We start from the raw sequence: 27870 nt of genomic DNA, 5'->3' as shown, positions 1-27870 counted from the left end.
TGGGCAACAAGAGCGAAACTCCATCTCAAAAATAATAGTAATTCAGAATAAACGGATAGAAATAGAGTTATACAAAGTCATCTCCTTTAGTTGTCAGGAATTTGTTTGAGAATCTGGTGAAAAGTATAGGCCATGTGCAGGATCTGGATTTTATGAAAAAACAAACAACTATGAGCCTCTCTCCTGAGGAAAAACATACAAAGTTTCACTTATTAAACTCTTTGAAGAATGTATGAAGAAGTGTTGGATGAACATGTTAGGATGGGGATGAACCTAGCTGAAGGCATCCTGGTTCCCTTCCTCTTGATGCAGCCCCAGGCCTTGGGTCCCGTAGTCTTCCTTCCTTCCCCAAGACGCATGAAACAGAGGTGGAGTAAAGATCAGCTTTATTATTGGCATGAAGGCAGGGAGGTGGTGATAGTGCCAGGCCCTTCTGCAGGCAAGGAGGCGGAGGGCTTGTCAGCCAGCACTAATCCTCCAAGTTGGCCCTTCCAGTGAGGTCCAGGGTTCCAGGTGCCTCTGGCTTAAAGCAGAAGCAGTGGGTGAGCAGGTGAGCAGACTGTGAGGCATTGGATATGTAGAATCCTCAGGGCTGCTCTGGAGCTGGAGTCGGGCTGGGGTTGACAGCGGGTGGGGGCCGAGGCTGGATGTCTCTGGTACGCATATAGGACAGCAGCTGCTCCGGGATCTCGGCCAGCACATCCTTGGCCAGTCGGGCCATGCTCAACACCTGGTTCCCCGACCGGTCAACATAGTCTCGGAATGGGACGAACTGGGTCAGGCACAGACAAGAAGATATAAGCCATGACCAGGAGAGAGGGCATGGGGGTGCAGCAGGGAGGCTTCTATTTTGATCCCCAACATCTCTTTCCAACTATCACAGTATCTCCCTCCCCACATCTTGAACAGTTTTCTACATTTGCTGTCTCTCCAACCACTTTTTTTTTTCACCTTCTATTCCCCCTCAACCCATTCCAGTTTGGCTTCACACAGTCCATTGAAGCTGCTCTTGCTGATGTCGTCAGTGGCCCTGTGTTGCTAAATCAGTCCAGTGGACGGTAATTTTTAGTCCTCATCTTGTTTGACTTCTGTTTAGTTTTCCATTACATTTGACCATAATTCTTCTGGACGCATCCCACTCTTAACGCCACACTCTTCTGGCTTCTTGCTTACCTTTCTTGAAGCTCCCTCCTCCCACCACCATTCCTCTGGGTCTACTTGCTCTCTAAACCTGGTCCCTTCTCTCCCTCAGCTCTCTTCCTGGATGATTTCATACACATCAATGACTTTAAAAATTGTTCCCTGGAGGGAAGTAGAGCAGGCCAGGAGGTAGGGAGGGAGACTTGGAAAGGAGGGAGCAGGGGAGACAAGGGGCAGGGACCAGGGAGAAGGGATCCTGAGAACAGGAGGAGCCCAGAGAGATGGAGTTGGGGCAAGAAGGAAGAGGAGTCTGTGAGAAGGGGCTGGGAAAAGAGAGAGAGCTAGGAGAGGGACTTGGGGAGAGGAGGAGAAGAAAAGAAGTGTTGGGGGAGAGGAGCTGATAAGAAAGGGGAGAATTAAAAAAAATCTGTTTCCTGATGACTGCCAAATTTATATATCTATCATGACCTCTTTTCAAAAAAATATGTTTTATTTTTATTTAATTTTTATTTTTCCTTTTGAGATGGAGTTTCACTGTTGTTGCCCAGGCTAGAGTGCAATGTCACCATTTTGGCTCACCACAACATCCGCCTCTCAGGCTCAAGTAATTTTCCTGCCTCAGGCTCCCGAGTTGCTGGGATTACAGGCATGCATCACAACACCCAGCTAATTTTGTATTTTTAGTAGTAAAGATGGGGTTTCTCCATGTTGGTCAGGCTGGTCTCAAACTCCCGACCTCAGGTGATCCACCCACCTCAATCTCCCAAAGTGCTGGGATTACAAATGTGAGCCACCGCGCCCAGCCTTTATTTTTTTAATGTAGCAGAGATCAGGTCTTGCTATGTTGCCCAAGCTGGTCTCAAAACTCCTGGTCTCAAAGAGGTCCTCCTGTCTTGACCTCCCAAAGTGCTGGGATTATAGGCATGAGCCGCCATGCTTGGGCTCATCCCTGACCTCTTTTTAAAGTCCAGAGCCACATATTTAGTTGCCCGTATTCCCTCTCCATTCAGTTGTCACAGATACTTTGAACCCAATTTATGTATGTTCGTAACTGAATTCTAGCTCTTTCTGCCAAATCTCCTCCTCTAGCTTTCCCCTTCCCAGCAAATGGGATGTCATTCACCCAGTTGCTTAAGCTGGAATACTGAGTCATCCTTGAAGCCTTCGTCATTCCCCATCATCATCTTATCATCAGGTCTTGCAACATTTTCTACTTAAATATATTTTGAATCCACCACTTTCTCTCCCTCCCCACTGCTTCCAGCCAGATCTCTATCACCTCCCCTTTACTACTTCAAAGGCTTCCTCACTAATGGGTCTACCTGCCTTCTGTCTTGCCCTGCTGCTGTCCACCCTCCATACAGCAGCGAGAGAGATCCTTTAAAACTGCAAGTCTCACCATCTCACTATCCTATGTAAAATCCTTTAAGAGCTTTTCAATTCTTTTATAACAAACTCCCAAATTTAGCCTCCCTTCTCACACTCACCTGCTACCCTAGCTTCTGCTTTTTCATTGATTGGGCCAGTTCTTCTGAGCCTCAGAGCCTTCTCACATGCTGCTCCTCTCCCTGTAATGCTTATCCCCTCCCTTAGGTCTCAGCAAGCTAAATAACCCTTTCCTGACTACTGTACCTATGTTAGGTCCCTGTTACAGGCTCTCACAGTGGCATTTGCTATTCCTCTGGAGTACTTATCACAATCAAATGAAGTATTTATTTGTGTGATTATTTATTGTTGGTTGCCTCCACTAGAGGGCAGGAGCCTTGGGGATCTCCCGACCTACACCATGGACGTACCAAGGCTGCAGCAACCTTCCTGTTTGTCAAAAAGGATGTATTCAAGGAATGAGAAAGGATGAAAGAGTGACAGGGAAGAAAGTAGGAGACTGAGAAGGTAACAAGTGTGAGTGGCTCCCAATTTAGCCTCTTCTCCTCACTGTGCCTCTCAGCTCCACAGTCTCTCCCAGGTCAGGTCTACCTGAACGATGTCCCGCTCTGCGTAGCGTCCCCTAGAGGACACGCGCACATCATCACCGTCCAACTCTTCCATTGCTGCAGAAAAGACACCCCTCAGCTGAATGGCCTCTCCAGCATACCCCATGCTGCCCCCTCCCTTTGAGCTCCCCTTTGGAGTCATCAGGAGAATGCTTAATGCTAAGTGTTCAAGTCCTATGCCTTCCATGAAGTCCATCCTCCCAGGAACCCCAGGGAAGTATTAGTATCATCAGCCTTGGTTCTGATAAGGAAGCGGGTTCAAAGAAGGTCTGTGACTTGGTCAAGGCCCCACAGGGGTATCTACCTTATCTCTTCTGTGAGGCAGGCCCAAATACCTGACCCCTTCCCACTTTTCTCCTCAGTTCTTAGTCCCATTCAGGGACACCCCATTGTACTCACCCTCAAACATGGCTGGTCCTACACCAACGATAATGATAGACATGGGCAGTGAGGAGGCCTGTGGGGGAAAGAGGATGAACCGTTGGGGCAAGCAGCCATCACCAGGGAGGTAACTGTTAGGAGAAAGTTCTCCATGTATGTGTGTCATGGTTCTGCACATCTTGCAAGCAGAGGCATTGATTCTCTCTGACCCAGACTACTTTTTCAAGGATGTTTCTATATCAATCAGCCTTGAAAGATTCAGTTTTGCCAGGTGCGGTAGCTCACGCCTGTAATCCCAGCACTTTGGGAGGCCAATGTGGGCGGATCATAAGGTCAGGAGTTTGAGACCAGCCTGACCAACATGGTAAAACCCTGTCTCTACTAAAAATACAAAAAATTAGCCAGGCATGGTGGTAGGCACTTGTAATCTCAGCTACTCGGGAGGCTGAGGCAGGAGAATCACTTGAACCTGGGAGGTGGAGGTTGCAGTGAGCCAAGATCGCACCATTGCACTCTAACCTGGGCGACAGAGTGAGACTTTGTCTCAAGAAAAACAAACAAACAAACAAAACAAAAAAAGAAAGATTCAGTATGTTCCTCTAGAGCAGAGGACATATTTGCTTACTGTCCAACATAGTTTTAAAAAAAGGTCTCACTGGAGACCTTTGGAACAAAAGGCAAGCATGCTTACTGTCCATTATAAAAGACTCAAATTCCCTAAGCTCAGGGTTCCTCTTCTGTAATGCAACCTACAGTGGCTGCAAGTGTCATCTGTCCCTCTTCACATCATCCAGTGGGAACAAGGACTTAGAGAATTCCAGCAAATGCTAATACTCCAGCTACTGCTTTTGCTGGAAATCAAAGTCTTCTGTCACTAATTCAAAAGTCTTGTGTCTTCTGCCAGCATCCATGAAACTGGCAGGCTAACTTGTTATCTTGCAAGTAGGATAAAATCTTAGCCTCTTCACAGTATTAACATTACTCCTCCCTGCCAAGCCCTCCTCCTCAGACTCACGCTGACGATGGCCTCCTTGGTCTGCGTCATGTCAGAGATGACCCCATCAGTGATGATGAGCAGAACATAGTACTGGGAACCATCAGAGATCTTGGCTGCAGCCCTGGATGAGAGGCCAAATCAGAATCCAGCTGAAAGCCAGACAGGCCAAAGGAACACCTTACTTCCAAAGCTTCCACAGCCAGTGGTGGACAGTGGGAGCTTCTGAAACCCATGCTCCTTCCCCAGACCTGGCAGCCTGCCCCTGGCTCTGCCTGCCTCCCTTTCACTCTCTCTCTCTCTCTCTCAATGTGTGTGTGTGTGTGTGTGTGTGTGTGTGTGTGTGTGTGTGTGTATTTTTGAGACAGAGTCTCACCCTGTTGTCCAGATTGGAGTGCAGTGGTGTGATCTCAACTCACTGCAACCTCTACCTACCCCGGGCTCAGGTGATCCTCCTGCCTCAGCCTCCAGAGTAGCTGGGACTACAGGCATGCGCCACCACGCCTGGCTAATTTTTGTATTTTTAGTAGAGATGGGGTTTTACGGTGTTGGCCAGGCTGGTCTCAAACTCCTGACCTCAAGTGATCTGTCCGCCTCAGCCTCCCAAAGTGCTGGGATTACAGGCGTGAGCCACGGCGCCTGGTCTGCCTTCAGTAATATTTATTGAGCACTTACTATGGTAGGCACTGAAAATACATGAGGAGAAAAAAATAAATCCCTCCCAGCCCTCTGGAGTGAGGCAGACATTAATCCAAGAATCACACAAAAAGGTGTAGAATTACCACCGTGATGAGTGCTGTGATGGAAGGGACACTGCTATGACAGGGTACAAGGGGGGATCCTGGCCGGGTGCAGTGGCTCACACCTGTAATCCCAGCACTTTGGGAGGCCAAGGCAGATGGATCACTTGAGGCCAGGGGTTCAAGACCAGCCTAGCCAACATGGTGAGATCCTATCTCTATGAAAAATACAAAAATTAGTCGGGCACAGTGGTGGATGCCTGTAATCCCAGCTACTCAGGTGGCTGAGGAAGGAGAATTGCTTGGATCCAGCAGGCAGAGGTTGCAGTAAGCCCAGATCACACCACTGCACTCTAGCCTGGGGGACAGAGCAAGACTCCGTCTCAAAAAAATAAAAAAGTAAATAAAAAGAGGGGATCCTGATCTGACCCAGAAAGTCTGTGAAGGCTTCTTTAAGGAAGTGATGTTTGAGGATAGAGAGGCTAATTGAAAGAGGAGAGGGATCTTTCTAGGAAGAGGGAACAGCAAGGACAAAGGCGCTGTAGTGGGACTAAAGGACAACTCCCCTGTCTGGAGGACAGAAATTGAGGGAAGCAGACTGGGCCATGTGTCTGAGGGAGCATAGAGCTTAGACTCCACAGAGATTTATCAATCCCTGGCAAGATTTTAATGTTTATACATGAACAAGAGCAAAGGCTGAAGGCTTCCTTGCTTCCCTGTCTCTCCCATTTCTTCTCTCTCCCTTCTTCCCTCTGCTGACCACATGTCATTGCCTGGGCTGCTGGGTCCCATGCAGTCCTCCCCCAGCCAGTCTAATAGCTGCTTCCAGAGCTCCTTTTCCTGCTCTCACTAGTCTTTGAATCCAAGATTGTTTTTCATCTGAAAAGGACTGCAGAAGTCATTGAGTCTAGTCCCTTTATTTTGCATATTTAAAAAAAACAGATCTAGAGAGGGCACAAAGGCAGTGGCAGACCCTGGTCTCTTGACTTCCAGTCTCCAGGCCTGTGTGGATTGTAAAGGATGGAGCTATGCTGTCCAATAAGGTAGCCTTAGCTGCATGTGGCTGTTGAAATTTAAATTAAGTAGAGTTCAACATGCAGTTTCCTTGGTCACCCTAGCTACTTTCTTTTTTTTTTTTTTGAGACAGAATTTCACTCTTGTTACCCAGGCTGGAGTGCAATGGCGCGATCTCAGCTCACCGCAACCTCCGCCTCCTGGGTTCAGGCAATTCTCCTGCCTCAGCCTCCTGAGTAGCTGGGATTACAGGCATGCACCACCATGCCCAGCTAATTTTTTGTATTTTTAGTAGAGACGGGGTTTCACCATGTTGACCAGGATGGTCTCGATCTCTTGACCTCATGATCCACCCGCCTCGGCCTCCCAAAGTGCTGGGATTACAGGCGTGAGCCACCGCGCCCAGCCACCCTAGCTACTTTCAAGTGCTCCATATCCATATGTGGCTGGTGAATATGATATTGGCCAGCATAGATACAGAACATTTCCATCATTGCAGAAAGTGCTATTGGACGGTGCTGTGTTGAAACCTGATCTCAAAATGTGAGGAAAGGCATGGAGAGGTTGTAGAATTATAAAATAGCTTTGGGGACAGGTGGGGTGGCTCACACCTGTAATCCTAGCACTTTGGGAGGCTGAGGCAGGAGAATCACTTGAGGCCAAGAGTTTGAGAACAGCCTGGGCAACATAATGAAACCTGGTCTCTACAAAAAAATTTTAAATTAGCTGGGCTTGGTGGCACATGCCTATAGTCTCAGCTATTTGGGAGGCTGAGGCAGGAGGATTGCATGAGCCCAGTGAGCCACGATTGCACCACTGCACTCCAGTCTGGGGGACAGAGTAAGACCCCAACTAAAATAAAAATAAAAATAGGCCGGGCATGGTGGCTCATGCCTGTAATCCCAGCACTTTGGGAGGCTGAGGTGGGCAGATCATGAGGTCAGGAGATCAAGACTATCCTGGCCAACATGGTGAAACCCTGTCTCTACTAAAAATACAAAAATTATCTGGGTGTGGCAGCGTGTGCCTGTAGTCCCAGCTATTTGGGAGGCTGAGGCGGGAGAATCGCTTGAACCCGGGAGGCAGAGGCTGCAGTAAGCTCAGATCTCACCACTGTACTCCAGCCTGGGTGACAGAGGAAGACTTTGTCTTAAAAAATAAATTAATTAATTAAAATAATTTTGGCTCAGTTTGCCTAGGCTGAGTGGGAATGGGTCATGATTCTCTCTTTTTTTGAAACAGAGTCTCACTCTGTTGCCCAGGTTTAAGCAATTCTCCTGCCTCAGCCTCCTGATTAGCTGGGATTACAGGTGCTCACCACCACACCTGGCTAATTTTTATATATTTGGTAGGGACGGTGTTTTACCATGTTGTCCATGCTGGTCTTGAACTCCTAACCTCATATTTCAGGTCTTAGGTTAGATGTTACATCCTCAAAGCCTAACCTCAATGCATTTTAGTAGTTTAAACCTCTCTCTCCCCTAGAACAATATCCTATTCTCTGCTGCCTGCTCAGCACCCAGCTTGGTGCCTGACACATATTAGGTATGCAATTGGTATTTGTGAAATGAGTAAGTGACAGGAAAAGGTACCAAGCCAGGTCTCTGAGGAGGCTGGTGTCAGAATTCAGGCTGAGGCTGAGGCCGCCTTGGCCTCCCAAAGTGCTGGGATCATAGGCATGAGCCACCACACCCAGCCAGCCACCATGCCTGGCCATGACCCTCCTTTACATCACCTACTCACTTCCTGAATTCTGGCCCCAGCTTCCTCAGAGACCTAGCTTGGTACCTTTTCCTGTCACTTACTCATTTCACAAATACCCATTGCATACCTAATATGTATCAGGCACCAAGCTGGATGCTGAGCAGGCAGCAGAGAATAGGATATTGTTCTAGGGGAGAGAGAGGTTTAAACCACTAAAATGCATTGAGGTTAGGCTTTGAGGATGTAACATCTAACCTAAGACCTGAAAAATGAGTTGGGTTTAGCCAGGTGGTGATGGGGGGTAGGGTGGGGTGATGGGGATGGGAAGGTAAAGGGAAAAGTATTCCAGAGAGAGAGAATGGCAAGTGCAAACCACGAGGAATTGCATGTAGAACTATAGCAGAGAAAGCTGGACCTGGTGGCTTACATCTGAAATCTCAGTGCTTTGGGAGGCTGAGATCAGAGGATCCCTTGAGCCCAGGAGTTTGAGACCAGCTGGGTGACATAGGGAGACCCTGTCTCTACAAAAAAATAACAAAATTAGCCTGGCATGATGGCATGCACCTGTCGTCTTAGCTACTTGGAACGCTGAGGTGGGAGGGGGGATAGCTTGAGCCAAGGAGTTCAAAGCTGCTGTGAGCTATAATGGTACCACTGCACTTCAGCCTGGGTGACAGAGTGAGACCCTGTCTCTAAAAAAAAAAAAAAAAAAGACTGGGTGCAGTGGCTTATGCCTGTAATCCTAGCACTTTGGGAGGCCAAGGTGGGTGGATCACAAGGTCAGGAGTTGAGGACCAGGCTGGCCAAGATGGTGAAACACCATCTCTACTAAAAAGACAAAAATTAGCTGGGCGTGGTGGCGGGCACCTATAATCCCAGCTACTCGGGATGCTGAAGTAGGGAATTGGTTGAACCTGGGAGGCAGAGGTTGCAGTGAGCCAAGATCGTGCCACTGCACTCCAGCCTGGGTGACAGTGTGAGACTCCGTCTCAAAAAAAAAAAAAAAAAAGAACTATAGAAGAGAAGGGACATTGGGCATCATGGAAGGGTTTGGGGGCACAGGAGGTATATCTTTGGTTCCCTGTAGATGCCTTGCATTCTCAAGGCTATTTTGATCTGGAAGTTAGCTGAGGAAATGGGTGAATGGCCAGGAGAGGCCAATCAGTGCCTCACTTGGCTGTAGAGTGGGGAACAATGGAGTCCTTTGTGATCATCAAAATCACAGCTGCACACTTGACATAAATGATCTAATTTAATCCTCACCGCCATTCTATAAGGTAGGCACTTAAAAAATTCCTATTTTTAGGGCTGGGCACAGCGGTTCATGCCTGTAATCCCAGCACTTTGGGAGGCCAAGGGGGTGGATCACCTGTTAGGAGTTCAAGACCAGCGTGGCCAACATCTGGCAAAACTCCATCTCTACTAGAAATACAAAAATTAGCCAGGCATGATGGCAGGTGCCTGTAATCCCAGCAACTCGTGGGGCCGAGGCAGGAGAGTTGCTTGAACCTGGGAGGTGGAGATTGCGGTGAGCCGAGATCACACCACTGCACTCCAGCCTGGGTAACAGAGCAAGACTCCATCTCAGAAAAAAAAGTTCCTATTTTTAAAATGAGGAAACTGAAGCTTAGAGACATTAAGTAGCATCCCCAAGGGGTTAAAAGCTGGGGTCCAAGCCCATGCTGACCAGCTGAGCCTAAAGCTGGAGTTCTTGCTTCTCTCACTTTCCATCCCCAGCCCATTCTCTGGATAGTCCTCTGTATACACTGCACACTCTAGTCTTATTAAACTCTTCACTGTTTCATGAACTTGCTCCTTCATGCCTCTGTGTTTTTCATATGCCATTCCTTCTACCAGGACTACTCTGCTTCTGTTTCACTGATAAAGTCTATTTCATCCTCTAGACCCAGCTAAGCAGTCCCCTTTATGGTACTGGAGCCTATACCCTTCCCCCTCTCTCAAGGATACTGCCTCACCCACCAAGATGGGCTGTCTGCTCCTCTAAGTGGGTTCTCACTGCATGATCTGCTGGATAAAGCTAGATGACTATAACTACACTTAAGACACCTTTTTTTCCTAAATTAAACATGGATGCAATGTGAGAAGAATATAAAATTTGCATGAATTTTTAAGATGAAATACAGAAACTTCAAAGACATTTTCAGCCTCGCTGCTTTCGGCTATGCCCCCAGATTCCCCCAGAGGGACGCTGTCGCTTGCCTTTGCCGACAGGCTACTTGCTAGAAAAGTCTGGGAAGCTCTGGTCTACAGAAGGTAATGATTTATTTATATTTCTGTCTCCTGCACCAAGGCGGGAGCTCCCAAGGGCAGGGACTAGATCTGATTCATCTGTGAATCTTCAGTGCCCCAGCAGAGAACTGAGCACACAGCAGATGCCCTTTGAATAGTAATAATGATAATAATAGTAACAGTAATAGCAAACACCTAGAGTACTTATGATGTGGCAGGCACTGTTCTAGGTGCTTGACATATATTAATTAGTTAGTCCTCACAACCCTATGAAGTAGACATTGTTATTTTCCTCATTTTACAAATGAGGAATGAGGCACAGAGAGGTTAAGAGTCTTGGACCAAAGCCACAGCTGGCGAGTGACAGAACCAGTGTGTTAACTTGGGTAGTCTGGCTCCAGAGCCCACACTCGTGGCACATTGCCCCTTTACTGAATGTTTACTAAATGAATGAATGAATTTTGAATTAGTGTAGTTGCATAAGATAATATTTAAGAAGTCTGCTTAATAACAAAAAATATGCTCATGTTCTAGTATTAGTGAAAAAAAACCAGTAGTGAAATGTTGTATGTATAATAATTTGAGTATAGTTGTGGATGCATAGGAAAAAGAACTGTATATACATCCACATTCCATGGGCAGTATTCAGGGTGATTTCTTGATTTCTCTACTAAAATTTTCTACAGTTATTATTAAAGAATCTATTATCATTACTACAAATTAGAAAAAATAAACAAATCTACTAGAATTAATACCTGGGTGATGAAATAATCTGTACAACAAACCCCCATGTGTCAAGTTTACCTGTGTAGCACATGTACCCCTGAACTTAAAAGTTAAAAAAAAATAAATTTTTGCTAGGGAAAAAAGTCTGTGGACATATAAATCTCACTGAAATCCTTCCACTTCTATTCCCTTTTTGTTTCATCTTTTTACCTCTAAGCTTTCTGAGGTGCTTTGTGTTAGCTGGGTTTCTTCTGTTTACTATAAAGTGGGGTTTGCTTATTTTTGATTCAATCAAATAATGTTTTTCTTTTTTAAGGTCAAACAGAGCTTGTCTTATTTATGTTTATTGACTTATGTTTGGTTTTATTTCTGTCATTTCATAAATTTGTTTTAAATTTAATATCCTCTTTGGTTTTTTAAGTCATTTGATATATGATCTGGGTTTTCTTTGCTTTGTTTATTTTTATTCTGAAAATTTGTACAGTCACTCTTCAAGTTTTTAACCTACCATTTATTGAGCACATACCATGGGCCAGACACTACGTTAATACTTCTTACACTGTTATCTAATTTTAACCTTGCAATACTCTGTAAGGAAGCTGCTGTTGTCATTCATTATTATACCACCTTACAGAGATGAAGTGGATGTTTAAAGAGGCTAAGTTGCTTAAGGTCACATGGTTAGTGACTGGTGGAGCTAGGATCACATTCAGGTCTGATGCTAAAATTTAGGTCTTCACCACTGTGCTGTAGGCTCTTATCTCTCTTACCCAAACTCAAGGACTGGGTTGTCATTCCTAAGCTGTGGGGTTAGGGTAATTTGCTGATATCCTTTCTGCCCCATAATAAGGTACAGTCATCCCTCAGTATCCACAGGGGATTAGTTCCAGGACCCCTATGGATACCAAACTCCTCAGATGCTCAAGTTCATTACATAAAATGGTGTAGTATTTGCATATAACTTATACACATCCTCCTGTATATTTTACTTGTTTAATTTAAATATTTAATTTTGAAAAAATGAGCCAGGCGTGGTGGCTTATGCCTGTAATTCCAGCACTTTGGGAGGCTGAGGCGGGTGGATCACCTGAGGTTAGGAGTTCAAAACCAGCCTGGCCAACATGGTGAAACCCCGTCTTTCCTAAAAACACAAAAATGAGCTGAGCATGGTGGTGTGCCTGTAATCCCTGCTCTTTGGGAGGGTGAGGCAGGAGAAGTGCTTGAACCTGGGAGGCGGAGGTTGCAGTAAGCCAAAATCATGCCACTGCACTCCAGCCTGGCAACAGAGTGAGACTCTGTCTCAAAAGAAAAAAGGAAAAAAAAAATAGAGAGAGATGGGGTTTCACTATATTGCCCAGGTTGGTTTTGAACTCCTAGGCTCAAGTGATCCTCCTGCCTCAGTCTCCCAAAGTATTGGGATTGCAGGTATGAGCCACCATGCCTGGCCTCTCCTGTATTCTTTAAATCATTCTAAATTACTTAGAGTGCCTCTGACTATCCTTGGGGAGAGAGTCCCTTATGTGGGTCCCCTCATTTCCCCCACCCCCACCCAGTTTCCTTACCTGGCCACTTGGTTGATGACAGGAGCAAAGTAGGTGGGCCCATAGAGCTGTACTGTGCGCAGGCTCTGGAAATAGCTCTCCAGCACACCCTCAATACCCGCACAGTTAGGGTCCTCATCATTGTTGTTCTGTCAAAGAATATGCCCTGCTAGGCTGAGCCCATGCAGGGTACACCCAGGAGTGCTCTGATCCCAGCTCATTCCTTCCATTTTCCATCAGTCCCTTTCATGCTCCCCTCCAAACCCAGCCCTGCTCCCCTCCCTGCTCTGCTATCCTCTCATAGCTTCCTGTTCCTCTACATGCCCTTTGAAGAAATGTAAACAGAACAAAATCATCAACTTGGGTGGGCCAGATGCCAGGGAATGGAGGGTAGGCTCTGGCCCATACCATACCAGGGGGAACTGGTGGGAGATCCGTCCCTCTGGGGGCAGCTTGGCCCCAAAGCCGTAAGCTGGGAAGAGCTTGTCGCTGTCATAGTCCTGGATGATCTCTCCCACTGCCTTGAGGGCCATGGCATAGGCGCTGAGCTGGTAGGGACTCATGTAGTGCAGGGAGGTAGGCTGCAGAGGATTCCCTGTAGGGACAAAGGAACCCCAGCCTCATGATCATTGGATCATCCATCTGTTCACCTGCTTATCTTTGTGTGCATTCATTCACCTATATCCATTTATCTGCCCTCTACCCATGCCCTTTCTCCTTATTTTACCCAATCATCCATTTGTTCATTTATCCATCTGTCCACCCACCCATCCCTATACCTATTTATCCATTTACCTACCTACCCACACATCCATCCACCCATCTACCTGGTTATAGATCTATATTTAAGTCTACTTATGCATCTTTATCCACTAATCTCTCCATTCTCTTATACAGCTATCCACTTACCCACTCATCCATCCGTCCATCCATCCACGCACCCACCCACTTGTCTACTTGCCATTTTTCTTCATTTGCCATCCACTTATATAGCAATATTATTTTATCCATCCAGCTAGCTATCCCTCTCCATTCCATTCATTCTCTTGTCTATTCTCATATGGATCCATCCACTCATGCATTTCCCCTAGCTAATTACTTGTTATTTCCCCAACTTAAACTTTGGTCCATTTGTCCACCCACATACCCATCCATGCATCTACTTGTCTAACCTATTATACTTACTCACCAATGCATCTACCCACTCCATTTCTTCATGGATCTATGCATCCATTCATGACTCACCACCTATTCACCTATCCATCTCTCCTTATACCCCCTTTCTCTCTCATCCATGAGTCTACTCATCCACCTGTTGAGTTATCTATCCTTTCAACCTTCTATGATCCATCTACCCATCTATTTTTCTGCACTCTATTTTCCTGGCTGGGTTTTGCCTAAGTTTGGGCTTCTTGGGTAGGTAAACGTTTATCCTTAGGTAAGAATCCAGACCACTTCCTAATGACTCCCTTAGATGTCCCTTCCCAACTCCCCCTTGTTCCCTTATCCATGCCTCACCATTGGAAGCTGTGAAGTCAATAGCTACTGTGAAGTTCAGCTGTGTCCTGTTGGGGAAGCAGATGAGTTGAGAAGTGAGGAACTAATAATTATTACATCACTATTTCTGAAACAATAATGTACATATGGATCACCTGGGGCTCATGTTAAAATGCAGATTCTGATCCAGATGGTCTGGGTAGAGTCTAACAAACTCCCAAGTAATGCTGATGCTGCTGGCTCATGGACCACACTTCAGGTAACAGAATTAAATGCCTACTGTGTGGCAAGTGTATTAAATGTCATTTAATTTAACCCTTACTATAGCCCTGAAGTAGTAATTAATATCCCCATTAGGCTGGGTGCGGTGGCTCATCCCTGGTGGATAATCCCAGCCCTATGAGAGGCCAAGGCGGGCGGATCGCCTGAGGTTGGGAGTGCAAGCCAGCCTGACCAATATGGAGAAACTCTGTCTCTAATAAAAATACAAAAAATTAGTCAAGCGTGGTGGCGCATGCCTGTAATCCCAGCTACTCTGGAGGCTGAGGCAGGAGAATCACTTGAACCTGGGAGGCGGAGGTTGTGGTTAGCCGAGATCTTGTTGCACTGCAGCCTGAGCAACAAGAACAAAACTCCATCTCTCTCTTTTCTTTCTTTCTTTCTTTCTTTCTTTATTTTTTATTTTATCATCCAGCCCAAAATGTCAGAAACTCCATCTCAAAAAAAAAAAAAAAAAAAAAAAAAATCCCCATTTTACATAAGAGAAAAGTGAAGTGCAGAGAAGCAAAGTACCTTTCCCAGGTCTGCCTGCCTCCTCCAGACCAAGCAGAATGTCCCCTATAGTCTGCTTGGTTTTTCCCACTCTCTCTACCTTTCCCTCTTGCCTGACTATAACTTTGTTTGGGCTCCAATTAGGTTACTGGGGCCACCAATGAAGACCACTGGTCTGGGAGCCATCTTCCCAGGAGGAGCTGAAAGCTAAGAATGAAGGGCAGCCACATGAAGGGAACTAAGAGGAGCAGTATTTTGCATTTTACAGAGCACTTGGTAGTTGGCCAAGTGTTTTAAAATTTATCTCCATGTCACTAGGCCCTGACCATTCATAAATAAGAAACCTGGGGCTCAGAACTGGGAGTAATTTATTGCCAGGCTTTCAGCCCAGAGTTTGGCCTGTGACTCACCCTCCCTTGATGTAATCAACAAAAGTGAATTCAGTGTCCACAGAGAAGGAGAGCAGTGTCACCTGTGGGACAGAATAGGCAGCCCTGTCAGTTTGGAAAAGGCAGTTGGGGTGGCAGAAAGGAGTGAGGCACATGGGGTTTGGAAGGAGGCATGTGACAGGAGGCAAATGATTCCACCCGCTCCCCCAGCCAGCCCCACCCTGTTCAACTTCCGACAGGGAAAAAAGGGGAAGCTGTCAGAAACATAGTTGGCTTTCCAAAAGTATATTAAATTGGGAAATGAAACTTAGTTTTTTTTCTTTCATTCTGCAAAAGAGTAAAATCTGAAAAATTTCCTGAGAAAAAAACAAAGAAAAAGTTAAGTGGTGCTCCTTGTGGCCAACATTACTATTCCAAGTAATCTGTGCCCACTGTCTTGCCTTGCCCTCAACATTTGTCATGCTATGTCAGTGGGGACAGACACGGGAGTATCCAGGGAGGGCCACAGCTCCAGGGAGCACTCACAGTTCCTGAGTTGACATATTTCTTCTTCTTACATTTCTTCCGAGGGTTAAGTACCTAAGTGGAGGTAACAGTGATGGTAAGAAACAAAGGAAGAGAGGTCCAGACTGAGCATACTAGGACGGAGGGCCTGGGTGACCTGGGCAAGGCTGGAATGCTCACCTCATATACTGTGAACTGGTTTTGGGCCTTGCTCAGCTCCCGGTAGCTGGTGGTGAACTCACCAATGAAATCGTGGCTGCAATGAGGTAGGCATGGCTAAGCAGCAGCTGCTGCTGGTTTGGAACCAGACCTGAAACCAATCTTTTATTCCTCCTATCCTAAGCCCCTACTTAGGCCGCAGGGCACTAGTGCTGGGGCCAGAAGGGAGGCCAAACATAGGGAAAAATGGGAAGAGACAGTGTCCAGAGAGACAATGGGGGGATCAGTTTTACCCAAGACACTGGTGTATATCATCACTTTTCCTGGCTCCCAAAGCTACTTTGGGGTTCTCAGTGAATGTACAACATATTATTGAGAACTGCTTGGGTCAAGTACAGGAGAAGGGACCATGTGGGGCAGTTCTACCTTCCATCCCGGTCCCAGTCGTACACATCAATCTTCACTGTTCTGAAATGTAGGAGATAAACATATGCTGAGTGTGTATGATAAACCCCAGAGACACCTCATACACTTAACCATACACATATCACCTCCCCATCCACCCATTTGTCTTTCCATTAACTTGTTCATCTTTAAACCTACCTCCCATCCCATCCTGTCTATTCATTCATTAGTCCATGCCTGTACCCAGCCATCTACCCCTATTAATACTACTGCTGTTAGTACCACGAGTACTTTTTTTTGTTTGGTTGTTTTTTTTTTTTTTTTTTTTTTTACCACTCTGAGCCTTACTGTATTCCAGGTATTGTTCTCAGCACATTCACAGATTGTCTCATTTAACTTAACAATCACTCTATGTAAAGTAAGTACCATTATTCTTATTTTGGAATAAGGAAACTGAGATACAACAAAAAAAAGTAATTTAGCTAAGATCTCATAGCTAGTAAATGACTGAACTGAGATTTAAACTCAGGCATCCTGATTCCTAAGACTTTGTTCTTAACTGTCATGCCTAAATCATTCCGTATGTCTACCTATCAGTATATCAGCCCATCCAACCATCTATCTATCCATCTAGCTACCTATTTACCCATACATTTGCCAGTCCAATTTCCTATCAGTTCATCTCTTTAGCCACCTAGCTATACATTTAGCCATTCATTGACTCACTGAGGCATGCAAGCATCCATCTGTCTGTCTATTCATATACCCAACTATATAACATCTATCCATCTGGTTATCCATTCATCAGCATAGCCATTCATCTACTCATCTATGTGCCCATCCGTTCTTCCACCCTCCCACCTACCATCTACCTTTATATTACCCATTTGCTCACTCATTTTGTTTGCCTATCCATCTACTTTATACTAATCTATCAACTAATTCACCCACAAATCCATCCATTCATCCTTTTGCCATCTATTCACCTATCCAACCATCAATCCACTTGTCACTCTACCTATCTTTTTGTATTCCACCTGCTTTTCAATTCATCCTCCTGCCTCCCCAGTCATCCATCAAACTCTCATTTATTCATTTATCACCCACCCACTCATCCATCAGCTCATCCATCTGTTTATCACCCATCATCTGTATATCCACAAATCCACCCATCAGTCCAATTATCCATTCATCTGCTATCCATTCATTTATCTACCCTTCTGCCCACCCACCAATTCACTTATATATCCATCCACATACATATCCAGCCATTCACCAGTTTACCTATCCAACAATCCGTTCATGTATCTGCTTATTATTTGTTCATCTCCCCTTTCATCTACTTGTCCACCTACCATTCCATCCATCAGTTGATCCATCCCTGGGTAGTCCACCTATCCATCTGTGTGGCTATTCATCTGCCTCTCCTTCCACCCAACCTCATGTCCCAAACTCTGTCTCACTGAGAAGGGCCATCCAATGCTATTAGGATACTTCTACTATTTTTCTTGGGCCCAGGAACTCCACTGGCATGTCCTTGGCTCCTTACTCCCCAGCTTATGCTGAAGCCAACCTGTCATAGTCTCCATTGCACAGAGCCCGCACAGGGATGCTGAAGGGCTGCCACACAGGATTCAGCGTGTTTTTCACAACCTCTGTCTTGTGGCAGATGGTGAACCTGGAGGGGAATGGGAGGGATTGGTATAATTTATCTCGTGACCAGGGGTAGGACTGAATCCAGAGACAGAGCCCGATGTCTGAGATTCCTGAGATCCCCCATTTGTGAAGCACATGCCCCCCCCCAGTCTAAGAGCCCTGATGGCAGTGACTCACGTGCCATCTTCATTGCTCCTGTAGAACACAAGAAAAGGGTCTGATTTCCCAAAGAAGTCCTTCTTGTCCAGCTTGTTTGCACACAGCTGCATGGTGGCAATGTCCTAGGGATGGATGAAGTTGGGCTGGTGACATCCAAATTGCCCATAGCCTTCAGACAGTCCATTAAAGGGCTTATGGGGAGAGAAGGGAGCTCCTGGGTCTAGCATGTGGCCCCTACTGACCCGACAATTGCTAAGCTCTTCTGCAGTCAGCAATATGGTCCCACACTTCTTGCCTGGTACACCCCTGGAAGCAGAAAAAGCCTCTTAGTGAGAGGAGGGAGGGTAAGCAACAAGGACTGAGTGGCCAGTTTGGGGTTAGGTGGGCCAGGGGATTCAGTCCCTTCTGTCTTGAATGTCTTCTGGTGAGGAAGGACCTCACTTTGACTGGGTAGGGTCTGTAAAAAGGGCTCAGACCAGCTTAGGTGAACATCTCACAACAGTAGTGTGAGAAAGACATGGGATTTAGAGTCAGTGGATTTTGTGATTGTCAAGCTATGTGACCCTGGGCAAGTTATTTCCCCTTCCTCGGCCTTGGTTTTTTTCTCTGTGAAATGGGAATCATGATGACTTGTCAGGGCTGTGAAGAGATCTGAATGAGTGCATAGAAGGAAAAGCAACTCGTAAGCTTTACAGATATGAGCTGGTTGTATTCTTCAAAGCAGACTCTGGTTCCTACTATATGCTGGGTGCTGTGATAGATACGATGGGCAATTGGCACTCTCCAGCTCTGCTAGACTGCCCGCAGGGAGCTTTGGGGTCGGGGGAGGTGGAATGTCAAAGCCAATAGGTAAGTAGAGTGGGTTGTAGCGATGCTGAATAAGGGAGAAGAAGTTCTGTCCAGACCCAGGAACAAAAGGGCTGGTTTGTTAGGTCAAAGCTGATGTGCTTTCTGAAGACCATGGAGAGGGAGATTTTAAAGACAAGAGGACCTTATCCTTTCCTGATCCTAGAAGGAACACTTCCATGTGCTTGAATGATGCATACAAGGACCCCCATTGCCAGCAGTAAAAGACCTTGTTGATAGGGGCCTGCAAACCCTGATTCCCAAAGGGATCCAAAATGTGGCAGAGAGAAAACTAGGGTCCTGGGTCCCAGTACTGGCTCTAACTTGCTATGTGATTTTCCCTATCCTTAAAATGAGAGTTGAACTAGTTCTTTTTTTTTTTTTTTAACCCAGTCTAAAACATCCTTTTATAGCAGAGTTGAACTATTTTCTTTGGCTCCTTTGGTCTTTGGCTCTTTGTGCTTTACAAAGAGGGAGTGTGAAGAGGCTAGGGACTATTCACCTACAGCTGGTCATGGTGGCTCACACCCGTAATCCCAGCACTTTAGGAGGCTGAGGCAGGTGTATCACCTGAGGTCAGGAGTTCGAGACTAGCCTGATCAATATGGTGAAAGCCTGTCTCTACTAAAAGTACCCAAAAAATTAGTTGGGCATGGTGGCGGGTGCCTGTAATCCCAGCTACTTGGGAGGCTGAGGCTGGAGAATCACTTGAACCCAGGAAGCAGAGTTTGTAATGAGCTGAGATCAAGCTCTTGCACTTCAGCTTGGCCAACAGAGTGAGACTCCATCTCAAAATAAATAAATAAATAAATGGATAATTTGCCTGAACATCTGGGACCAACAAATTGTTGATCCTATTGCCTTCTTACTGTTCTTTGCCTCCTTGATGTTCTCCCTTACCACCTTATCCATACTGTGTGAATTCCAGTCAGTGATTGTAATAGTCATTCCTTTGCATCCTGTCTATTTTCCCCTTCTCTCACTTTTTTTTTCAAGAGTTGGGGTCTCAGGCCGGGTGTGGTGGCTCATGCTTTAATCCCAGCACTTTGGGAGGCCGAAGAAGGTGGATCACCTGAGGTCAGCAGTTTGCGACCAGCCTGACCAACATGGAGAAACCCTGTCTCTACTAAAAATACAAAATTAGCTGGGCATGGTGGCACATGCCTGTAATCCCAGCTATTCAGGAGACTGAGGCAGGAAAATCGTTTGAAACTGGGAGGTGGAGGTTGTCATGAGCTGAGATCGTGCCATTGCACTCCACCCTGGGCAAGAAGAGTGAAACTCTGTCTCAAAAAAAAAAAAAAAAAAAAAAGTTGGGGTCTCACTCTGTTACCCAGGCTGGAGTGCAGTGGCACAATCATAGCTCACCGAAGCCTCAAATTCCTGGACTCAAGAAATGCTCCCACATCAGCCTCTCAAGTGGCTGAGACTACAGGTGCACACCACTACACCTGGCTAAGTTTTTAATTTTTACTTTTTGTAGAGACGAGATCTGGCTATGTTGCCCAGATTGGTCTTGAACTCCTGGCCTCAAGAGAGCCTCCTGCCTCAACCTCCCAAAGTGCTTGGATTACAGGCGTGAGCCACGGGCCCAACCTTTTCTCTCACTTCCGCTATACTTATTTGGCAGAACCACAGCTGTAATTAAGCCTAACTCTGCCTAACCCATACTGCACCTATGAAACTGAACAAGGCCAGACAAAAACACACAATTAGGTGAACTTGTGTCATTTTAAATGTATGACTGCAGACCTCAAGAGGATCCTTAATGCTGCCTCAGAGTCATACTGTACATCCTGAGGCCCTTCACTCTCCAGTTCTGGTAGATGGCAGTTTCACTCCTTTCTCAACCCCTAAAACCTCCTCCCCCATCCTTATTCTCAGCCAGTGACCTTGTTTCCTACTCACTGACAAAATTGAAGCAACCAGAAGAGAATGTCCACCCACCACGACACCTACACTGCCACCAGTATCTTCACCCACACAAGTGTGACTCCTACAGTTGCTATAAATGAACTGTCCTGTGCCTATTTATCCCTCCACTGTGTACTACATTTCATACTGTCTTGTCTGCACAAGAAAATCACTTCAGTAACGCTCACCTCCTTCTATTACATCAAGTTTTCAGTTTCTACTCGGGCATTCCCATCAATATGTAAATGTGGTATAATTTTCCTTGGAGAGATGGAGTCTCACTATGTTGCCCAAGCTGCTCCTGTACTCCTGGGCTCAAGTGATCCTCTCACCTCAGCCTCCAGAGTAGCTGGGATTGTACTACGCCTGGCCAGTGTGGTATAATTTATCTCATGGTAAATTTTTTTTTTTTTTTTTTTTTGAGAAGGAGTCTTGATCTGTCACCCAGGCTGGAGTGCAATGGTGTTATCTTGGCTCACTGCAACCTCTGCCTCCTGGGTTCAAGGAATTCTCCTGCCTCAGCCTCCTAGTAGCTGAGATTACAGGCACATTCTACCATGCCCAGCTAATTTTTGTATTTTTAGTAGACATGGGGTTTCACCATGTTGGCCAGGCTGGTCTTGAATCCTGACCTCAGGTGATCCGACTGCCTCGGCCTCCTAAAGACCCGGCGTAGTGCCTCACGCCTGTAATCCCACCACTTAGGAGGCTGAGGCAGGTGGATCCCCTGAGGTCAGGAGTGAGCCACCGGATCCGGCCTTGTGTTAAAAAAATTATAAACTTATTCTTGACCTCACTTCCTGCTTCAGCCACATCTCCTTTCCTTTTCTTTCTTTTTTTTTTTTCCTTTTCTTTTTTGAAACAGAGTCTGCCTCTGTTGCCCAGGCTGGAGTGCAGTAGCGCGATCTTGGCTCACTGCAACCTCCTGCTTCTGGGTTCAAGCGATTGTCCTGCCTCAGCCTTCTGAGTAGCTGGGATTACAAGGGTCACCACTACTCCCAGCTAATTTTTTTGTATTTTTAGTGGAGGTGAGATTTCACCATGTTGGCCAGGCTGGTCTGGAACTCCAGACCTCAAGTGAACCACACTCCTCAGCTTCCCAAAGTGCTAGGAATACAGGCGTGAGCCACGGTGCCCGGTCACACATCTTCTTTTCTCTTCTCCCCTTTGCTGTAAAACTCCTTGGAAGATCCCTCGACTCCCATCCTCTTCTTCCATTCTCTTCACCTCCACCTCTCCTTCAAAACTATGCTTCTAAGAGTCACCAGGGACTAGGTGCGATGGTCACACCTGTAATCCCAGTGCTTTGGGAGGAGGGTGGATCACCTGAGGTCAGGAGTTTGAGAACAGCCTGATCAACATGGTGAAACCTTGTCTCTACTAAAAATACAAAAATTAGCTAGGCGTGGTGGCGGGTGCCTGTAATCCCAGCTACTCAGAAGGCTGAGACAGGAGAATCACTTAAACTGGGAGGTGGAGGTTGCAGTGCTGAGATCGCGTCATCGCACTCCAGCCTGGGCAACAAAGAGTGAAACTCCGTTCAAAAAAAAGAAAGAGTCACCAGGGATTTTCATCTTGCTAAATGCAATGGCCAATTCCCAATCCTCATCTTATCTGAGCTGCAGCAGCATTTGACGTGATTGGTAACTCTCTCCTTGATACCCTTTTCTTTGCTTCCATGAGGACATCACCCTCTCTTGCTTCTCCTCCAACTTTATTAATTGCTCCTTCTCAGTCTTCTTTTCTATGTCCAATTTGTGGAGACTCAGTCTTTGGTTCTCTCTCTCTAGTCTCTTTCTCTCTTTTTTCTCCTGTCATTCCTTCCCTCCTTTATCTAATAGCATAGCTTTAAAGTTAACATCTAAGGCCGGGCTCAGTGGCTCATGCCTGTAATCCCAGCACTTTGGGAGGCCAAGGCAGGGGGACCACTTGATGACAAGAGTTCAAGACCAGCCTGATCAACACAGTGAGGCCCCCTGTCTCTACAAAAAATAATTTAAAAATTAGCTGGGCCTGCTGGTATCCACCTGTAGTCCCAGCTACTTGGCTACTTGGGAGGCTTTAGTGCGAGTATTTCTTGAGCCCAGGAACTTGAGCTGCAGTGAGCTATCATTGCACCATTGCACTCCAGCCTGGGCTGCAGAGTAAGAGCCTGTCTTGAAGATAACAACAACAAAACCAGCATCCAAGACTCATTTGATACCTCCACTTGGATGTCTAACATTTTATATGTTTATGAAACATACAATTCAACATGTCAGACTGAACTCTTGATTGAATTCCTCCCCCAACTTGCTTCTCCTTCACATGTTTTTTGTTTGTTTGTTTGTTTTTTGTCCAGAGGCAGAGTCTCACTCTGTCACCCAGCTTGGGGTGTCACCCAAGCTTGAGCCCAGGAGTTCAAATTCCTGGGCCCAAGTGATCCTCCCATCTCAGCCTCCTGAGTAGCTGGGACTACAGGTGCATACCACCATGTCTGGGTCTCCATTGTTTTTATTTTTCCTACTATTCTCACCTGGTGTCAATACCATCTTTCCTGTTGTTCAGGCCAAAGACCTTGGTATTGCCCTCAACTCCTCTTTTCCTCTCACAGTCATATTCAATCTATCAGGAACCTGTTAGCTCCACCTTTAAAATATATCCTGAATCTGACCACTTCTCCCCCTCCCTCACTGGTAGCATGCTGGATTACTGTCAGAGTCTTCTCATTGGCTCTCTGCTTCTACCTTTGGCCACCCAAGGTTTATTCTGAACCCCACCGCTAGCACCATCCTTTGCAAGCAGTCATATCATGTCACTCCTCTGCTCAGAGCCCTCCAGTGACTCCCATTACAGAGTGAAGGTGGGAGTCCACTGCAAGGCCCTAACTGTTAGCTCTCCAACCTCACTTCCTCCTGCCTCCCAGTCACCTGGCTCCAGTCACACTGGCCTCCTTTCTGTTCTTTGAATGCACCAGGCTTTTGCACTGGCAGCTTCCTCTGCCTGGAGCTTTCTTCCTCCATATGTCTGTACCATTTATTCCCTCACCTCCCCAGGTTGTTGATCCAAAGTTACCTGTCCATGAGGCCTGCTCAACCACACTGTTGAATCCTGCACCTCCCACTCACCCAGCATTTCCAGTTCCCCTTATTCTGCTCTACTGATCTCTTTCCCCATAGCACTTAATATTGTCTAATCTATTATGTAATTTACTTATGTCTATTTTGTACTGTCCTCTCCCCCACAACTAGAGTATCAGCCCCCTGAGGGCAAGAACCTTTGTTTTGTTCACCATTGCAAGCTAGTCTCCTTTAGGAGTGGCTGACATAGGGTAGGTATACATAGTGTTTGTGGAATGGATGAAGCCCTGGTGCCTAGAACAGGGTGTAGCATACAAAACATGCTAGTGCATATTTAACGACTGGATGTAATGGAAATTCCTGCGGATTTGATTTAGTCCAGGGGAGCTTCCCTGTGGAGAGGGGCTTGGAAATGGACCTTAAAGGTTGAATCACACTTAGAACAAGAGTGAGGAGAAAGACAGAGAAAGAGAAAGAGGACATATCAGGCCTGAGACTGACTTGGGCCGAGCCCTGGAGATTGGATTTTCCTACGAGGGTGATGGGAGCCAGTGCTGTCCTGACCAGGGGGAACCCCAGCCTCCACTACTATCAATCAGCGGCATCCTTGGGAAGGAGAATTTGGAAGCCTCCACCTCACTCCCACACCCGTTCTCATTCAGCTTACGTGAGGGTTCGCTCTACGCGACTGCCCTGGCCTCCAATCACCTCTCCCAGGGCCAGGAACGCTTGTCCCAGGAAATCCTATGCAGGACAAAGAGTCAGTGAGACCAGAAGCTCTGTAAGTGCTGAGTCCCAGCCCAGCCCCGGTGATGCTCCTGCACAGGACCAGGCCAGTTCCCAGGTAGGTGAGTGATGCAAGAGCCACCACCCAGCATGGGCTTTAAAGGAGGGGATGTGAAAGAAGGGGTCTGCGGCAATCGCTGCCTCGTGGTGGGTCATCAGTCCAAGCCTGTGTCCCCAGCCTCTGCCCAGCCCCATTCAGCCTCACCTTCTGCAGGTCCCAGCAGTGGCAGCCAAGAAGGAAGAGGAACAGTGAGTTGGGAGCACAGGCAGGACACTCAAGCAGGTGGAGAGGGAGCAGGAGGGTGGGTTGGGGGCCTGAAGAAGATGGGGTCTGGTCGAGGGTTACAAGGAGTTCTAAGGGTCTTTTAACACATCTAAGCACCTCCTGTGCACTCCGCCAACCCTCGAGGAAACGCTTGCTCACCGGTTTGGAGATGTTGGTTTTGGAGTCCACGTTGTACCTAGGAAAAGAGTGGAACCGGTGTGGGGTGGGGCTGTCTGGGGGAGAGGCTCGAAAGGGGTCGGGAACCGAGTCTTGGTGAACATTTTGGGTGGAGGAATGGGTATCTGTGGACCCGAATTCAGCTTTGGTCTCCTTTGGGGCAGGAGTCAGGGTGGAAGAGGGTCAAACCTGGGCCAAGGCCAAGACAGGGGCTGCTAGGTGCAGGGTCGTCTGGAAGGGGTCGGGCCTGAAGTGGAGCTGCGATAGGAGCAGAGTGGTGGGTGGGGCCAGAGCAAGGGACAGAACTGGACCACTTATCACTGAAGGGCAGGGCTCAGACTAGAGGGGGCCCTTCAGAATGGGAGGGAGGCCTGGGAGAAGAACCAGACCGGGAGGCGAAGCAGGGGTGGGGCCAGCCAGAATTCCGGGTGGATCCAGGTCGAGGGGGAGCGGGCCAAGACAGAATTCCGGGCGGGGCCTCACACATCGAAGCGCAGATTTTGCTTTTCCTCAAAGAAATAGTCGAGGACGAATTTGCGCACGAAGTCTGGGTTCAGCGTGTTATCGATCACCTCGGTCCGTCCGAACTGGGCAGGGGGGTGGAGGGTCAGCGTGGGACGTGCAGCCCCGGGCGCGGCCCTGGGCCGGGAGAGGGGGCTCTGGGACTCACCTCCCGCCACTCCTGGCTGGCCCGGCTTTGCGTGTAAAGCACCACCACTGCAGGTGGGGGCGGGGAGGGAAGGACGTCAGGTCGGCTCGCACCCCTTGCCCCTACTCCACCCGCCCCTGAGTCGCGCCCAGACCCCAAGTTCCCCCTCCCGGTCCTGAAGCCGCCTACTGGGGTCGGACTTGGAGAAGGTATCAAGGTCTAGCAGGTTCCTAGAGAAAAGCAACAGACAGATAGAGAGTGGATCATCCTGGAGCCCGCCGCCTCGAGTCGGCTCTGAGCCCGGCACTGAGGGGAGGCATAGGGCTCGCAGCGGACCTCTGTCCCTCATGACTACCCCCAGCTGGGGTCCGCGCTGTCAGCACTCTGGACAGCACCGGAAATAGCTGTCCAGGAACCATGGCTCTACCGGCTGGACGCGAACGCACCCACATTGCCGCCAAGGGCCCAGGAAAGAGGGTTCGCCCCAGAACTTTGTCTTCCTGGGGCCGAGCTCCTACTGGGTACCTGCGACCCACTCCCGAACCCGCAGGCTGAGCCCTCTTTTGCGGGGTGGGGCTGCCCAAGATCCCCCCCCTTCTTGATCCCACCAGCGACTCCCGTCATCAACTGTGATTTTCCAGCCAATTACACCTCTCCCCCGGGGTCTAGCCCCTGCCCGGGCTGAGCCCCGGGGCTGGGGCTGTGCTAGTGCCTAAGCCCTCCCCAGCGCGGCCCGCTCACCGGCAGGACACGGTAATTTCAATCTTGGTGGCCGGGACGCTGCGCTCGGAGGCTCCGCCGAGAGACATGGCTGGTCGGGCGACCCGAGCCGCAGGAGGCTGCGAGACCAGGGCTGTCGGAGCTAGGGGCGACGGCAGCTGCGGGGCCGGCCCATGTGCCGCGGCGGCGGCGGCGGCGGCGGCGGCAGTGGCTGCACTCCCTCCGGCCCTGCGTGTGCTCCCGCCGCTCGCGCCCTGACAGTGACCGCCGGCGGCAGCGGCTCCAGATGGCAGCACAGCCCCGCCCGGCCCTGCGGGCGGCCCGAGCCCCATTGGAGCAGCGTGGAGCCAGCAGGAAACCTCACCCGACCCTCAACTCCAACCCACACCTTGGTAGAGACTGACCTACTTCCTGGGGTGGAAACCCAAGCCCCCTAGAGTTGTCCGTGATGCCGAAACACTTGGGGCACCTGGTGGGCACTGGGGTTGTTGCCTCTTACTGAGCCACTCCCTTAGTGTTTCTGCCCTTTCCCACTCCCAGCCTGCCTAGGTCTCTGAATAGGAAAAGTAAAAATTTCTTATTAGCTGTGTGACCTTGGACAAGTTACTCAACATCTCTGTGGCTCAATCTCATTGATGGAAACGCTGTAACAGCAGCTACTTGAGGTGCTGTAAAATTTTACTGAGATAATCCCAGGAAAGCACTTAGCACATAGCAAGTGCTCAGTAAACATTCACTGGTATATTTATTTGTCCTCTGGGTATTCATACTGATGACAGTAAATGGTGGCTGTTGAGCATGGTGCAAAGCCATCTTCCCATGCTTTTGAACCCTCACGACTTTCATGGTGTTACAGATGCAGATACACTGTCATGATACAATCTACTGTAGGTCACACTATAGAAGAGGGTGGTAGTCAGTCAGGCCCTCCCCAACCACACATGTGCACCCGCTGCTATCTCCAGCTTCAGAAGCCAGTCCCTACTCCATAGGCAGGGCTCAAAGCAGGGGCTGCAGGTCACGTGTACCAGGATCGTGCTGCCGAACGTGTTAAAGATGAAGATCCTGGCCAGGCGCAGTGGCTCATGCCTGTAATCCCAGCACTTTGGGATGCCAAGGCGGGTGGATCACTTGAGCTCAGGAGTTCGCTAGCTTGGCCAATATGGTAAACCCCATCTCTACTAAAAATACAAAAATTAGCTGGGTGTGGTGGCGAATGCCTGTAGTCCCAGCTACTCGGGAGGCTGAGGCAGGAGAATCGCTTGAACCCGAGAGGTGGAGGCTGCAGTGAGCCAAGATTGCACCACTGTACTCCAGCTTGGGTGACAGTGAGACAGCCTCAAAAAAAAAAAAAAAAAAAAAAAAAAAGAGAGATCCTCCACCTCCTAATTCCCAGGCAACTTCCTTAGCAATCCTAAGCCTAAAGCTCA

General features: G+C 47.8%; 1 protein-coding gene across 4 annotated transcripts; it reads right to left on the bottom strand.

Annotated features, from left to right (window-relative positions):
• Window positions 1-375: 375 nt before the first annotated feature.
• Window positions 376-26860, bottom strand: CPNE9 (copine family member 9). Of its 4 annotated transcripts, XM_064361969.1 has the most exons (21): window positions 26845-26860; window positions 26462-26559; window positions 25910-25950; window positions 25742-25788; window positions 25555-25658; window positions 24835-25090; window positions 24511-24587; window positions 18267-18330; window positions 18043-18146; window positions 17783-17887; window positions 16231-16272; window positions 15826-15901; window positions 15667-15720; window positions 15163-15224; window positions 14003-14049; window positions 12898-13079; window positions 12506-12633; window positions 4531-4633; window positions 3534-3591; window positions 3118-3191; window positions 376-772 (listed from the first exon to the last, which is right to left on the bottom strand). In XM_064361969.1, exons 2-21 carry the CDS (start codon window positions 26527-26529, stop codon window positions 587-589), a joined length of 1878 nt encoding a protein of 625 aa, XP_064218039.1. In that variant the 5' UTR covers window positions 26530-26559; window positions 26845-26860; the 3' UTR covers window positions 376-586. The 4 variants fall into 4 exon arrangements, with proteins under 4 accessions (XP_064218039.1, XP_064218038.1, XP_064218040.1 ...); XM_064361968.1 differs by lacking the exons at window positions 26462-26559; window positions 26845-26860 and having other exon boundaries at window positions 25910-26346; XM_064361970.1 differs by lacking the exons at window positions 25742-25788; window positions 26462-26559; window positions 26845-26860 and having other exon boundaries at window positions 25461-25658.
• Window positions 26861-27870: the final 1010 nt, after the last annotated feature.

This window comes from Aotus nancymaae, unplaced genomic scaffold, assembly GCF_030222135.1.
Source record: "Aotus nancymaae isolate 86718 unplaced genomic scaffold, 86718_ANA_hifiasm-v0.15.2.pri h1tg000046l, whole genome shotgun sequence".
NCBI lineage: Eukaryota > Metazoa > Chordata > Mammalia > Primates > Aotidae > Aotus > Aotus nancymaae.
The sequence above is the reverse complement of the archived record's forward strand: the minus strand, read 5'-3'. Positions and strand labels throughout refer to the sequence as shown.